The sequence below is a fragment of the Aspergillus oryzae genome, chromosome 1, assembly GCF_000184455.2.
Source record: "Aspergillus oryzae RIB40 DNA, chromosome 1".
NCBI lineage: Eukaryota > Fungi > Ascomycota > Eurotiomycetes > Eurotiales > Aspergillaceae > Aspergillus > Aspergillus oryzae.
In genome coordinates, this window is record NC_036435.1 from 884,086 (window position 1) to 897,295 (window position 13,210).

The following is a 13,210-nucleotide window of genomic DNA, read 5'->3' on the forward strand; positions in this document are numbered from 1 at the left end:
AACCGATGGCCGCAGGGCTGGACCTGGAGAGGGAACCCGACGTGGCCAGACACTTCCATCGATAGGGGATCATATCTTGTTTTCCATGCTGCGCGATGATTCTCCGACCACGAGCGGGCTACTGACTCGTACTTGTGGCTCTTTGATCGCAATTGCACATGCACCAGATGTTCCAAAGAGGGCATCCTGGAAGAGTAAGTAAATACTCGTTAGTACTAAATACTAAGTGGTATATACTTAAGAGTCGTAGTCGTGATTCGAATGCAGTCCCTTGGACGCTCTCCACTTGGAACCGCGGCAACGCATCACAATGACGTCACCACCAGGAGCTCGATTCCAATTCATTTTCAACAACAAATTTCTACTGAGTTGCCTGATAACCCTTGGTTGAGGCATTATTATTATTATTACCTAATTAGTCTTTCTTTTGTTCCTTCTCTTCCTTACTCATTTAGGTACACTCCCTTAGGGATGAGCATGGATCCTCAGAGGTTACTAATCTATATACACAAAGTAGACCTAGAGCTGCTATAGAGCTTATGGTTCGGATGTGGGCCTAAGGCTCTGATCCCAGGCTTAGCGCCCTGTATGTTCAACATTTAAGCCCCAACTGTGGGGGAGATAAGACACAGGTACCAAATACCAAGTAGAGATTGAATCTCCATAATTTAGATAGCCACTTGAGCAGCCCTATCTGAAGAAGATCAAAGGCTAACTTTAAGAAAGCAAGCCATAATAGGAAGGTGAGCACCAAAAATATACGCAGGGAGCCAAACCGATAGTATGTCAAGCCTTTACTACTATGTAAAGCATCCATGATCTTTGTGTGGAGTACATCGGTTTGGTCCCGTGGTGGGATTATTGAAGACCATGCACCTAAGCCCTGTACAGAAGAGTAGGTATTGGTTGATTGATTGGGAATATGAGAGCACACACACCCGCATACATGCAAGAGGTATAGATAAAGCAAAAAATGGCGGGATGGAGTGCAGGAGGTGAGGGATTCATGGGAGCCCGGAGAAGACTATACGCTTCGCAGATCCTTGATGTTGCCACATACCGCAACAGTAGAACCCCTGATTCTTTAATTCCCTGCAGGAGCCCCTGACACGCATGGTGAAGTTTACTCACGAGGATCTGCTGAGTTTAACCTGCTACACCGCGATCATTCGCACCGTACAGTGACTAAGTCTCTTGAAAAAAATGGACAAGGATGAAAGAGGAGGATAAGGATCAACATGTCAATCAGGGTTTGTAAACTGGACTCAACAAGCCAGATTGTCAGGGACGCAGGGCTTTCAGGTTAAGCAAAGAGTTCAACACGATAAATCGAAGGTAGGAAATCATGATTGCGAAGCCTTGCCACCAAAACTAGGAAGCCAAATGAGTAAACTGACAAAGAGCAAAAATAGGGGAAGGGGAAACTTTGGTTGGTCCTTCACCGGGCATTACGATTATAATGTCCTAGAGTAAGGTCAGAATACACAGACCCCGCGCCAGGTACAATCGTACATGGGCCAGCCATGTAGGCACCAGGTCCCGGGAGATAAGCAACAGAAGTATCCATCAGTTGTTTCCAAACAGATACTGAGTCCTGTTGAAAACTTTCGAGAAGGTCGTTGAGTTCCCACTTCATCGCACCAAATTGCAGCAGCTTCTGGATGTGATCTAGGCACTCAATAGCACGACCATGGCAGTTGACAGTATTACAGGCCTCCAACATAGGCGGTTTTGTAATGTCATGGAATACGGAGGGAAGCACGGGCACGGAAGGGCTTAGGGCGAGTTCGTAATTTTGCTGTAGGATATCCACAAGTCGCCGGCTAACCTGATATATTCGTCGGATATCAAGGGAGGTCATTAAAGGTAACCAGTTTCGTGTTCCCAGAATGTGGTGAAGTTCCGCGGCGTACTGTATGCAGCGATCGAAAAGTAAAACCTTTCCGTAATCACATAATTTGGAGTAATCCTGCGAGGGTGAAAGAATCATAATCGTGGTATACAGCAGCTCCGATCTGTAGAGAACCGGAAAATAGTTCGGTACATTCTTAGGTGTATTATCGAACCAATCCCGAGCTCTTGAGCACAGTACCCACGCCGACTCCAAGGACAAGCCATCTGTATTGAAATACCTTGTCTGATAAGCCGAGGATAGGATCTCTCTAATTTCGACTATTTTCCACGCAGGCTTCGAGCTGTGTAAGAAGATATGACTCTTTCCTGTCATCGCAGACCCAGATGCAGATGGCAGGGCGACATTTATGGAATCATCCGAGAATGAGAAAGTTCTTTCTAAAGCAGTGCTCACACTCCTTCACCGAAAAGTCAACTATTTGAAGGTCATCGAGGGTATTGGAGAACGAACCTGTCCATGCAGTACACGCAGTGGAACACACGCCGGCGCATATCCAACTGTTCATCGGCCGACTGAACCTCCGAAGGGGGATCCTGGTGTAGGCCTAAATCCACCAAAGCCCTGGCGGCCATTCCTACGAGGTACCACACACGAAAATGTTTAGGGTCAAAGAGGGAATACTGGGCAAGCAGTAGGATGGCCTGAATGCCCACTATAGATCCAGGGCGGAGAACATCCTCGGCAAACGGCAAAGCTCCCGAAATCAAAGATAAAGCTCTCTGATGGCTACTATCCCCGCTTTGGTGAGATACAGATGCAGAAGCTATTGCTAGCACCAAACGAAGAAACCAATGGTCACTAGGCTTGGCAAAGCGACCTCCAGCCTGGTAAACAGTATCCACGGAGGTCCAGAAATTTGTCTCGCTGAAGAAAGGCATTTGAGTGAACAAATTATCAAAGTAGTGTTGCAGAAGCGGTGTAATCTCATGACGTGCCGGCAGTGACTGTGAAGACGATCTCGGGATAGGCTCGACGAGAGAGAGTGATAGGAGTAGATTTGCAAATGAAGTATCGGATTGGATTCCATGGAAGTCTCTGGAGGTGGCGTTCACAGATCTAGTCATGCTGTCAGCGAATACATTTACCGGGGACCCGGGCCACAGACAGAAAGCCAAAGTCTCCAACTAGGTCGTCAATATCAGATATTTCTTTTCGGTGAGCCTGACCGACAGTGCCTGCAGACGACATCGATGTTATTGAGCTCTCCCGGACGAAGCCGGTTCCATCAATGGATAATGACTCTTTATGGCGACGGAGGTCTGCGATTTGCCTTTCGAGTCTTTCGCAGTAACCTTCCAAAGAAGCAACATAACTCCTCTCTTTCCCTCTAGCGAATTCATCACTCGCACCCGAACAAGTACTTGCCTTCCCTACACGTTCACATGCGGAGCAAGCAGGCAGCTTCCCATCACATTTAACTTTGGCTGTCCGACATCTTGAACATGCGGCCACTGGCCGACTGACTTTGAGCAGTGGCTTATCCAGAAAAGAAGCACTAGACGTCATATTGGTACATATTATCTAAATGTGTTAGCCATGTCTAACACACGAGCAAGATGATCTCAATATGTGCGCGCTTTGGACCTGGCGTGGGTACAGGTGGAAGATGGTTTTACCTACATATATCAAAAGCTAAGGACGTCGCAAACAGAGAAAAATCCATACACGGGAGGGTATATCATAAGTTATCTTTTATAAATAGATAAGCACAACCGAATCTGCCATATGAAGATATCAGTCAAAACGTCCGAAACAAGGGGGGTATAGAGAATGTAGGCTAGACACAGCCTATCTGATGGGGAGGGGAGCCACTGACAAGATCAATCAAACTAGCAAGTCGGGGCTAGCTCTAGGTTTTAGATTGTCAAGTCAAATGCTTCTTAAGGTTAATGGTGCATGCTCTGAGAGAAGGGGGGTCAATTGGGGGGAGCCTCAGGCGCATCCGTAAGGCGGGTATTGTGGCTAACTGAAAATAACGTAAGGAGCAGTCACGTAATTGATGCCAACTCCTAATACAATACGGAGTAAAGCAAGTATTACTGTACAGACTTCTGAAGGGCACTTGGACCTTGGACGGTAAGATAACAGTAAGAGGGTACAGTCAAGAGGCGATCAGGCAATTCCACTATCATTGGCAGGAAGTTCTCAGATCCTCCCCCCCCTCCAATTTTCACCCCACCTTTACTCTTGTGTGCCCCCCCACCGGGACCAAGCATCAAAAATCCACTTCTCAGCTTCATTCAACATGCCTCCCCCTACCAAGCATACCAAATTGCAAGGGAAAAATATGCAGGTACTACACTCTACAAGATTTCAGACTCAACGTCTTTTGCACACTCTGTTTATATAAAATCACGCATTTCTTTTGATTACCTTACATATCAAGAAGTCTAGGAATTGGTAATATCGTAAATCTATGACCGTTGTAATAATGATACTACAATCAAATGTGTAACCATTACCAGCAATCATGAGATTGTAACGGATACCGAGTTTGCCATCTCAAGGCTCATAGAAGATAAAAGACCCTCCGACGAGTATCAGTTTACCAGCTTCATGTTTTATGGATTTGGCTGAATGTGTTCGCTGCCAGTAAGACAAAGATGATACTGTAAGCATTCCTCGTGACCAGTGTCCCTCCGTTTTTCTTTTTCTTTTCTTTCTTTTTTTCTTTTCTCCCTCTCTCTCTTTTTCTTTTTCTTTTTTGTCTTATTCCTTACTGGTCATTCTCGCGTTCCGTAGTCCGTCCTTCGATCATTTAGCGCGTTTGTCGATCCGAGCGGGACTGGACCGAGGTTTCGCCTCTCAGTCCACTACCTCCTAGCCTCCTATTAACTGGCATTTTTGGATTTAAAACTGAATGGACTCGACAGATCAGAACGAGAGCTAGCCATAGGAACGACTTCTGAACCTTCGGTCCCTCCGAATCTCCCATGCTCTTCTAGTGATACTTGTCGCGGATGCCCCCTCGCAGCTAGGCCACTTCGGAACGGATCCTGAATATGTCGAAAGCCTTGTTATCCCCGACCTTTTGCCATTGTTTCACAAACCTTCGCACTTCGGGATTGGTCTGAATTGCCTTGTTGCGTGCACAGACTTGATCTCATGTGATCGCATGGAATGTTGGCTTCGATCGTCACTACTCAATAGCAAGCAACCTCTGATCAGCCGAGTTGGGGACTGTTCGGACCGTTACCAACCATGGCGACACAGCTTAACCCATCCTATACAAAGCCGCAGTTCACAAATCCCTGGAGGAGTCCCTCATCAAAGACGTCTAGTCAATCGGATGAAATACCTGATGGGCGCATTGCACACACATTGACTGCCTGTACTAGATGCAGACAAGTATGTTTTAATCGGTTTCTCTCCTTCTTATCTCTAAGGTAGGGACAGTCAGACTGAGACCAACGCAGCGCAAATCTAGATGTGATCCCGGGATACCGCGATGCTCCCCCTGTGAACGCAGCAATGCAAAATGTGTGTACTTCGATTCCGCCCGAAAGTGTACCATACCAAGGACATACATCGTTTCGCTACGTGAGAAAGCCCGTATGTTGGAAAGGGAGCTGGAAGAGGCCGAGAAGGAATTCCAGCATGCAGCCGATGCAGAATTAATGGTTCGCGGGGCTGGTCGCATTCGGTTTAAGGAAAATGACGATCCAAGATTTTTAGGACCGTCGAGTGGCATTGCGATTACTCGCTTAGTTATGGAGATGGCCAAACAAAATACAGACTCAAAGAGCATCAAGGATGTTGTACCCGAATTAACGGCACACGAAATAAAGCAAGCGTTCGAGCAGGAAAGCTCGAAGCCAACATCAAAAGTTTATCCCATCATTAGCTCAAACCCGCAGCCGAGCCTCCCAGCGAAGCATGTCACCTACAGACTTATTGATGTATTTGTGGTCAAAGGTATCCCATTGCCCGTCAAATTTATTGTTGGCCTTCCCTACTTATCTTCCCATCTAAACTGCTTGTTGCGTGCTGACATCTCGCTAGCACAAGCGATGCTCCCAACACTGCACGAGCCTACATTTCGCCAGGATGTCGAAGATGTTTTCAACGGTTCTAACGATCCGTGCAAGAATTTCCAACTACGAATGGTGATTGCTATCAGTATGCAAAAGATGAGTACTGATTATGCAGGATTAGCCGACGGCTATTACCTTGCTGCGTTACCCTTTCTAGAAGCCTCTCTGAGGCGGATGGACCTCAGAGCTTTGCAGTGTCTAGTTTTGATCGGCCAATATTCTTTGCTAACCCCGACAAGAACCGCCGCGTACTGGGTCGTTGGGATAGCCGTCAAATTATGCCAAGATCTGGGTCTCACTGATGAAGCCACAATCACTAAGTCGCCCAGCGGCGAACTGTTCAATCCCTTGGAAATAGAAATGCGGAGGAGGCTCTTTTGGATCGTCACCTCCATGGAATTTGGGCTATCTCATAGTCTTGGACGGCCCAGTTGCTATTCTGTCAACCACGACCATATCCGTGTCAAGTTCTTTGAACTGATAGATGACAAGTTCATTACACCAGACGGAATCCTTCCGGGAGGGAAACCAATACTACCTAAGTGTATCGCGATACACTTCTTCAAGATGCGACTACTACAGCTGGAGATAAGACGAACTCTCTATCTCAATAAGCGCGATGCTCCTGTTGACGATCAAGACCCATGGTTTCAGCAAATGCTCAATAAACTTGATTATTGGGTAGCCTCTTGTCCAAAAAAACACGGAGGAAGTGGCTTGAGTGAGAAGTGGTAAGAATACTAGCCTGAGTAATTTCTCGATTGTCTGTTTACCATATTACAGGTTTCATGGCAGGCGGAATACTATGATTGTTTTCATGTTTCGCCCCTCCCCTCAGGTACCGGAGCCTTCTGTTAGCGCTGCGCAGAAATGCTACGAGGCTTCCGTCTTCAATGTGGCAATGCAACGAGAGCAAACTGCGAACCAATCGGTCGATCTAACCTGGATCTTCACTCAATCCCTTTTTATGGCGCTGAACACTATCCTTTGGTCTCTGTCATACCCTGAGATTCGAAGGGAGCATCCCGTAGATGAAGTTAAGCGCCACCTTGACGTAGCGTTAGAGGCCATCGTGGTTGCTGCAGAGAGATGGCCCGGCGTTGCATCGGCGTTACTCCTATATAAGAGCTTAGTCGCGGCATGTCTCAAAGCATACAACACTGACGAATCATTTGTCGTTCAATCTCCGTCCAATCATACAACACCAGCATCGTCGCAGGAAGTTGCAACACCACCATCCATGTCAAGTCCTGCAAGCACCACAATGTCAATCCCTTCCCGGAATATCCGGGGTATGAATGCCTCAGTCCCTGACAGTTTGTCTTCGGGCACGTTGTCAAGAGGGCATTCTGCAGATCCGACGTTCCCATTCTCAACCACGTCGCCTCCTTCGGAACCAATAAAAGTGGCTCCGTATCCGCTGTGGGATCCTCAAGTGCAGCCGCAAGAGCTGACTTCCTCAAGTGTAACCCCGACCCCATATACCACCTCATCGTTCGATCCTACGATTGTCGCTTGCTCTGACGGACGGTTTGATCCAACCACGCCCTATAACCAGTTTCCTTCCATTGTGCCTGGTTTGCAAGGCTGGGATCCTGATTTTACCCTTGCCTCTACGACGGCAAGCCACCTTGCGTATGTGGAAGCGACTGTTGATCCGATGAACTGGATGGACTCTATTGGTAATCAGTACTCGCAATATTTCAATGGGGCATACCCTATCCCATCGTGGCGCGAGCGGACGCTCAGCCAACAAGACCAGATTGAGCTGATGACGAAGTTGGAAGAGAACATTCCTGATGTTTCTGCCCAACTTGTGCGGGAATCTGCAACGTTTTACCAGTCCTAATAAGTTGGGGAAGCATTGGCAACTAAGTTACAATATGTTTACTACTGCGAGAGTCGTCGAGACTCGTCGTGGTTCTTCTCGTGCAGCGACCTTTGTTTTGATACATGAATCTAGATATACCCATGGGCGATTATTCAAAAAAGGGATTACGAGATACGGTTGGTTGGTGTTTGGTGCTAGTTTTGGCTTTGATTTAGTCTCACGGGTGATATACTGTACGGATAGGGAGGAACTACGGTCTACAGAACCACTTTTCGATGTTGCTTCCTAGACCTCAAGTCTGTTCAATATTTCCTCAACATGGGTTGAAGCTATCATGGCATGCTCAGGCCAAAATAATTCATCGTAATAACACTATGGAGTACGGATAGAGGAGGCGAATTGGTGAAAGGTGGATCACCAACGGTACTAAAGCAGTGGCTGGGGTTTCAAGAGGCTGTGACGGCCTTCGTTTTTTAGAACCGGAAATACTCATAGTCTCTCGGTTTTTTTTTTTTCTTTTCTTGATATTCTTTTCCTTTGTTTCTTATCCTTCAGAATAAGATATTAAGTGTTAAAGGGAATTAAAACTAAAGTTGAGAAGGTGAATGGCATCAAAAGTAATCCTGGAACATTGTACTAACAAGAAAATCCTTATTGGATGCAATTCGCTGCTAACTTCCTTAGCGGTTAATAGTAAAATCCAATTGAATCCAGAAAATATTGAAAGGTCGAAATCGTATTGACAGGTATTGTAAGTTACAAGCCTTGAAAAAGGGCTTGGTCACGTGCACTTCCGGTCTCTTGCCGTCATCCAACATCTCAAAGCCGTCCGTTTCTCTTCCAGTGCGGACCAAAGGGCCATCGCTCACTCCACCATCGCCGAGTTTCGCCTTCCACTCTTTTATATTGCTCATCGAAACGCTTGCTCGACAACATTCTGGTAGCGCTCAGAATCAGATCATTGGAATGTGTGCATATTAGACGGCTGTGGAACGTCCTGCTCGCCCGCCTGAGCGACCCTCGACCGGAGTGATTTCAGCCCCCCCTCATAGCCTAGATCTGCTTTGGTCTGCCCTTGAGTTGAGAGTCTGTGATATAGACCTCCTCTTGAGGCCGCAGGACTTAGGGCTGTTCAGGCTCTGATCAATCTCCTTTCTCCGAACCTTCACCCGGGACCCCATGTCCGATCGCGCCTCCTCGGCGTCATTCCGGTTAGGGCCTCCTTCGCCATCCTCTCCCGCCGCTGGGTCTCTAAAATCGAACCACCCTTCTTATACCTCAACCGAACACACTCCACAGACCCCGACATCTCCTCCGTTGATGTCGGTAAGCGCTCAGAACTATGCCTCCAATTTCACATCCTCGCAAACGTCACCTGGCCAGGCAACGTCACAACCTGCAAACCTCTCCTCGCCACCTTCTTCCGTGCCGATGTCTACTCAAGCCTCACAGCAACCAACAGTAGGTACAACAAATTCGTTTCCGACACCGGCTAGCAGTGTGAACGGTCACTTCACGGGGGCAACGCCCGTCGATGATAGCGAACAGACAGAAAAATCATTTGGGCCGGAAATGGGGGCGACATCCACAGCAGATATGAATGCGCCCATTCAACAGACAGAACACAGACGGACAGATCATGATCGGCAGTCGGAAGGACCAAGTGCGCAAACCGGAGTCCGCGATTTCGGGATCACGGGCGATCAGAATATGTTGAACCATGGCGATGCCATGGATATCGACAAGGGAACGGCGGATTTATCTAACTATGAATCAAGTCTAGAATCTCTGCAAAAGGAGTTTACATCGGCCTTCCATCTTTGCAAAAGCTGTAAGAGCTCCCCAATACCAATCCTTGGTGCGGCTGTTGCCGTTTTCATAATGCACTCTGGTCCATCATTTCTTGGATTGAGATATGTTAACACTGTGCTATGAAATCTACAGCCCATATTGCGACTGGTCCGGACCCGTCGTATGATCTTGTTTCCTTGTACGGGCTTGGTCCGGTTGCGAAATCGGTTGCAAGGATGGATCCGGTAACTGGGGAGAAGATCAACAGACTACGAAAGTCCTACGAAGGCAAACTGAAAGGCCTTGGCTTAGCTGGGAGAAACAAACCTGTGAAGCATGAACCCGGTATGGCTGGTGGATTGAGGCAAATGACGATGTGGCCGGAAGAAGAGTGGCAAAACCAGAAGGTGTTCGGGAAAGAGATCAAGGTTGCTGATATGGATTCAGCGTTGCATAACCTTCAGATGAGAGCCATGAAAATGGAGCCGGGCACAGTTACGAACAATGATTACTGGGAAGACATCCTTGGTCACGAAAAACAGTCGAAACATGCCGGAAGTGGGGATGGTAGCAAAAAGGCTGCGACACCTTCCAATGGCGTACGAGTGCCCAGTCAAGCAAATGGGACACCCAACGCAGCTGAGCCGGAGCGGTCTCGGCCCAGTCGGGGACGCAAGAGGCATTACGATGATAATAGCTTTGTTGGCTACGGCGAAGGCTACGCAGATGACGACGATGATGGCGCATTCTATTCCAATAGCGAAGGGATTAGCAAGAAGAAACGGAAGAAGGTATAGCGTTTGATTCTACAATGTTTTGCCTTGACTAACGCTGGATTGAAGGATCATGTGTCGAAGATATCAACTCCTCTGCCCGAAAGAGGTGGAAGTTACGGGGTCGGTATGTATGGCATTGGGGCCAGGTAACCGATGCAAATTTGGCAGACCAAAAGCAAATTGCGCTTTGCCCTTTTTTTCTTCCCTTTTTTTTCTTTTTCTTTTTAGTATCCTTGCCGTCCCTTTCCCCCTTATTCCACATCTCTACGTGCATAGGTTTCAGGCTCAAAAATGAGGACTAGGCTTTGGATCTACTAGTATGCTTTGGTAGATCCGGTCGCCACAACGTCCTCACCGATCTATTATTCTCCGTACATTTTTGCATCATGGTGCTGGATATACCCGGCTTTATCAATTGGGCGGCGTTAGGGGAGCAATAATCGTTCGGAACAGGTTTGTCTTTCGTATCCCTGGAAGGCAAAAGATTCACAGCTTAATGTTCATGTTTAAATGCGTTTGCTTGTTCACTATTTGATCTGGTCCCGTTGGATTTCGCCTTGTTTTATTCTCGTCCTTTGCGATGGATTGGATCTTTTTCGATTTTGTCCATCAATTACATTCAAGATGGCATGATTTGATATTCGCTTCGTGGGTGACAGGGAGTCCGACTGTATTTCTTTCGTCTGTTTACTTCTTCGGACAGTGAATGTTTATTAGCAGTACAGGCAAGAGGCATCAAGGATGCCGTGATATACTACTAGATGGGTAGGAATGATACCTATGATACAGAATAAGAAATGTTGCTTACAACTGAAGTCATCCAGTAGCACTGAGTAGATTTAGTCATACTAGACATGTTATCAAATAATCTTAAACCCTTGGTAGATTCATCCGTTGCCCTGCTGTCAAGCGTCATCATTGGCGTTCTTCTCTTCGCGCAACTTGCGCTCATCTCGACTCTCACTGGTCGGATCAAAGTAAGCTGACAGACCTCGAATTATCAGCTCATCTATATATCTGGAATAATGGATGTCTCAATCATATACTCACGCTTCTCACCGAAGACGGTTGTCCGAATTCCTCGCCTGTTCTCTTTATACCTCCCGGGGATCACTCGATGAACAGTACATCTATAGCCAGTAGCACAAGCATCAGAAACTGGAGGAAATATAGGCTTAAAGTGGCTTGAAAGCAGGAGATCAGATGGAAAAAACAGACGACATAGGAATGCATACCTATTGTCCCACATTGCAACACTACCAACAGCCCACTTCCAACGCACGTAGTGATCATCAGCTGCATGGATATGATGCGATAGGAAATCCAGAAGCTTGTCTAGACAGCATATTACGTCAATACTAGTTGACCATAGAAGCAGCCGCCACTATTCCTTGAGAGGCACAGGAACACTAACCCGATTCCAGTTTCTTGAGTTCTGCAAACCCGGTTACGAACCCGTTGTTCACGTTCAGGGCTTTCAGTCCGGTGACTGGGTGCGTTCGAACGGCGGGATGGTGGGTGTCGATGGGTGGTCTGTTTGGACCGACGCCCCAGAGGTCTAGGATTGTGTCATCTGTTTGGTGTTTTTGTTAGGGGTTTTTTCGCACTGCGTAAGGGTATGGGGTGCTGACATTGGAGTCTGGAGGTGTGTACTGCGTGGAGGCCATCGAGGAATTTCTTGTATGCGTCGCTGAGAGCGTCGTATAGGCCGTATTGGGAGACCTGTTGGTTTCCTGGGTTAGATGAGGTTGTCTGGCTTAGGTTGAAGGGGCGTAGTATATATACCCAGGCTGTATCGCCTCCGACGGCTGGATGCTCTTCCATTCTCAGGAGGGAATATGATGGCGCTTGTTGAAGTCAGTAAATACCCGATATTATATTCATTGAATGTGCAAGACATACGGTTAATTTCGAATGAGGTATCTGCGTGGAACTCCCCACTTGGCTTTAAGGAGTCGCAGTTATGATGTGAATGACTTGTCCATATATATATGGAGTGGTGGTCTTACCCATGGGGTGTAGTTGGCAATCTCGCGATGATCCTCACGGCTGCCGTGAATATTCACGAACTATTTAATGTCAGTAGTAGAGAAAGAACGGCTATATATCGAGGAATATCTAACTTTCTGATCCTGTATAGTCGTTAGCCCTAATTGGAGTGTTGCGATCTAGAAACTATCTTGGCACTCACCTTCTGAGCAGGATGCTTATCGAGAACTCCTATATAAACCACAAATCAGCATCGAGGCCTTCACTGGTTATATCCTTGCGGTGATTACTAACCATAATGCTGAAATAGCTCGACTTGCTTTTCCGTCGTCAGGTCCTGATCCCTAAAAAATACCACACCCCTCTCAGTCACCAAAAGAGCCAACTCATCCAGTTGCTGTTCGTTCAGCTGAGACAGTTGCACATCTTCGAGAAGGGTACCGATTGACTCAGTCAAGTCTACGGGTTTGGCCACAGAAAATAGAGCTTTCTTTTCAGGGTCGGCAAAGAGTGCCCGGTCTTTGGGGGGGTTTAAGTGTTCGCGAATGGGGTCGGGAGGGACATGCTGATTGATTTTGGGGTTGAAGTTGGGGTGGAGAGTGATGGGGAAACCTGAGTCGGGGGATATGTGCTTGCGCGATTCGAGGTGAGCCATGCTTAGATAGGAAGTTGATGTACCTGCAGTGGTTTCCTGTATGGAGCACTAGAGGTTCCAGGGGGGGATTTATACGTCTTATTAGAATGGGTTTACTTCTTGTGTACGGCAAAGACGGATGGATGTCAGGCAGAATTACTGAATGTGCTCTCAACAGCCAATCGCTTTATATCTTTGATTGACTGCGTTTATCATTCGAAATATGGTAGCAATATCAAC

At 47.2% G+C, this 13,210-nt stretch overlaps 4 protein-coding genes across 4 annotated transcripts; 2 read left to right on the top strand and 2 right to left on the bottom strand.

Moving 5' to 3' along the window:
* Positions 1 to 2,057: 2,057 nt before the first annotated feature.
* Positions 2,058 to 2,793, bottom strand: AO090009000335 (fungal specific transcription factor domain-containing protein; the record flags this gene model as incomplete). The annotated part of the gene is made up of 2 exons (XM_023234807.1): positions 2,058 to 2,118; positions 2,366 to 2,793. 2 exons carry the CDS (start codon positions 2,791 to 2,793, stop codon positions 2,058 to 2,060), a joined length of 489 nt encoding a protein of 162 aa, XP_023088615.1.
* A 2,323-nt stretch (positions 2,794 to 5,116) lies between these two features.
* AO090009000336 (putative C6 transcription factor) lies at positions 5,117 to 7,798 on the top strand (the record flags this gene model as incomplete). Its single annotated transcript, XM_023234813.1, has 4 exons — positions 5,117 to 5,263; positions 5,332 to 6,034; positions 6,065 to 6,680; positions 6,733 to 7,798. 4 exons carry the CDS (start codon positions 5,117 to 5,119, stop codon positions 7,796 to 7,798), a joined length of 2,532 nt encoding a protein of 843 aa, XP_023088616.1.
* A 1,161-nt stretch (positions 7,799 to 8,959) lies between these two features.
* On the top strand, positions 8,960 to 11,490 carry AO090009000337 (uncharacterized protein; the record flags this gene model as incomplete). The annotated part of the gene is made up of 7 exons (XM_023234818.1): positions 8,960 to 9,611; positions 9,725 to 10,362; positions 10,414 to 10,471; positions 10,516 to 10,574; positions 10,777 to 10,800; positions 11,233 to 11,324; positions 11,412 to 11,490. The coding sequence occupies 7 exons, from the start codon at positions 8,960 to 8,962 to the stop codon at positions 11,488 to 11,490; spliced, it is 1,602 nt and encodes a 533-aa protein (XP_023088617.1).
* Positions 11,491 to 12,465: 975 nt separating this feature from the next.
* AO090009000338 (uncharacterized protein) lies at positions 12,466 to 12,991 on the bottom strand (the record flags this gene model as incomplete). Its single annotated transcript, XM_023234825.1, has 2 exons — positions 12,466 to 12,515; positions 12,631 to 12,991. 2 exons carry the CDS (start codon positions 12,989 to 12,991, stop codon positions 12,466 to 12,468), a joined length of 411 nt encoding a protein of 136 aa, XP_023088618.1.
* Between the last annotated feature and the right edge of the window lie 219 nt (positions 12,992 to 13,210).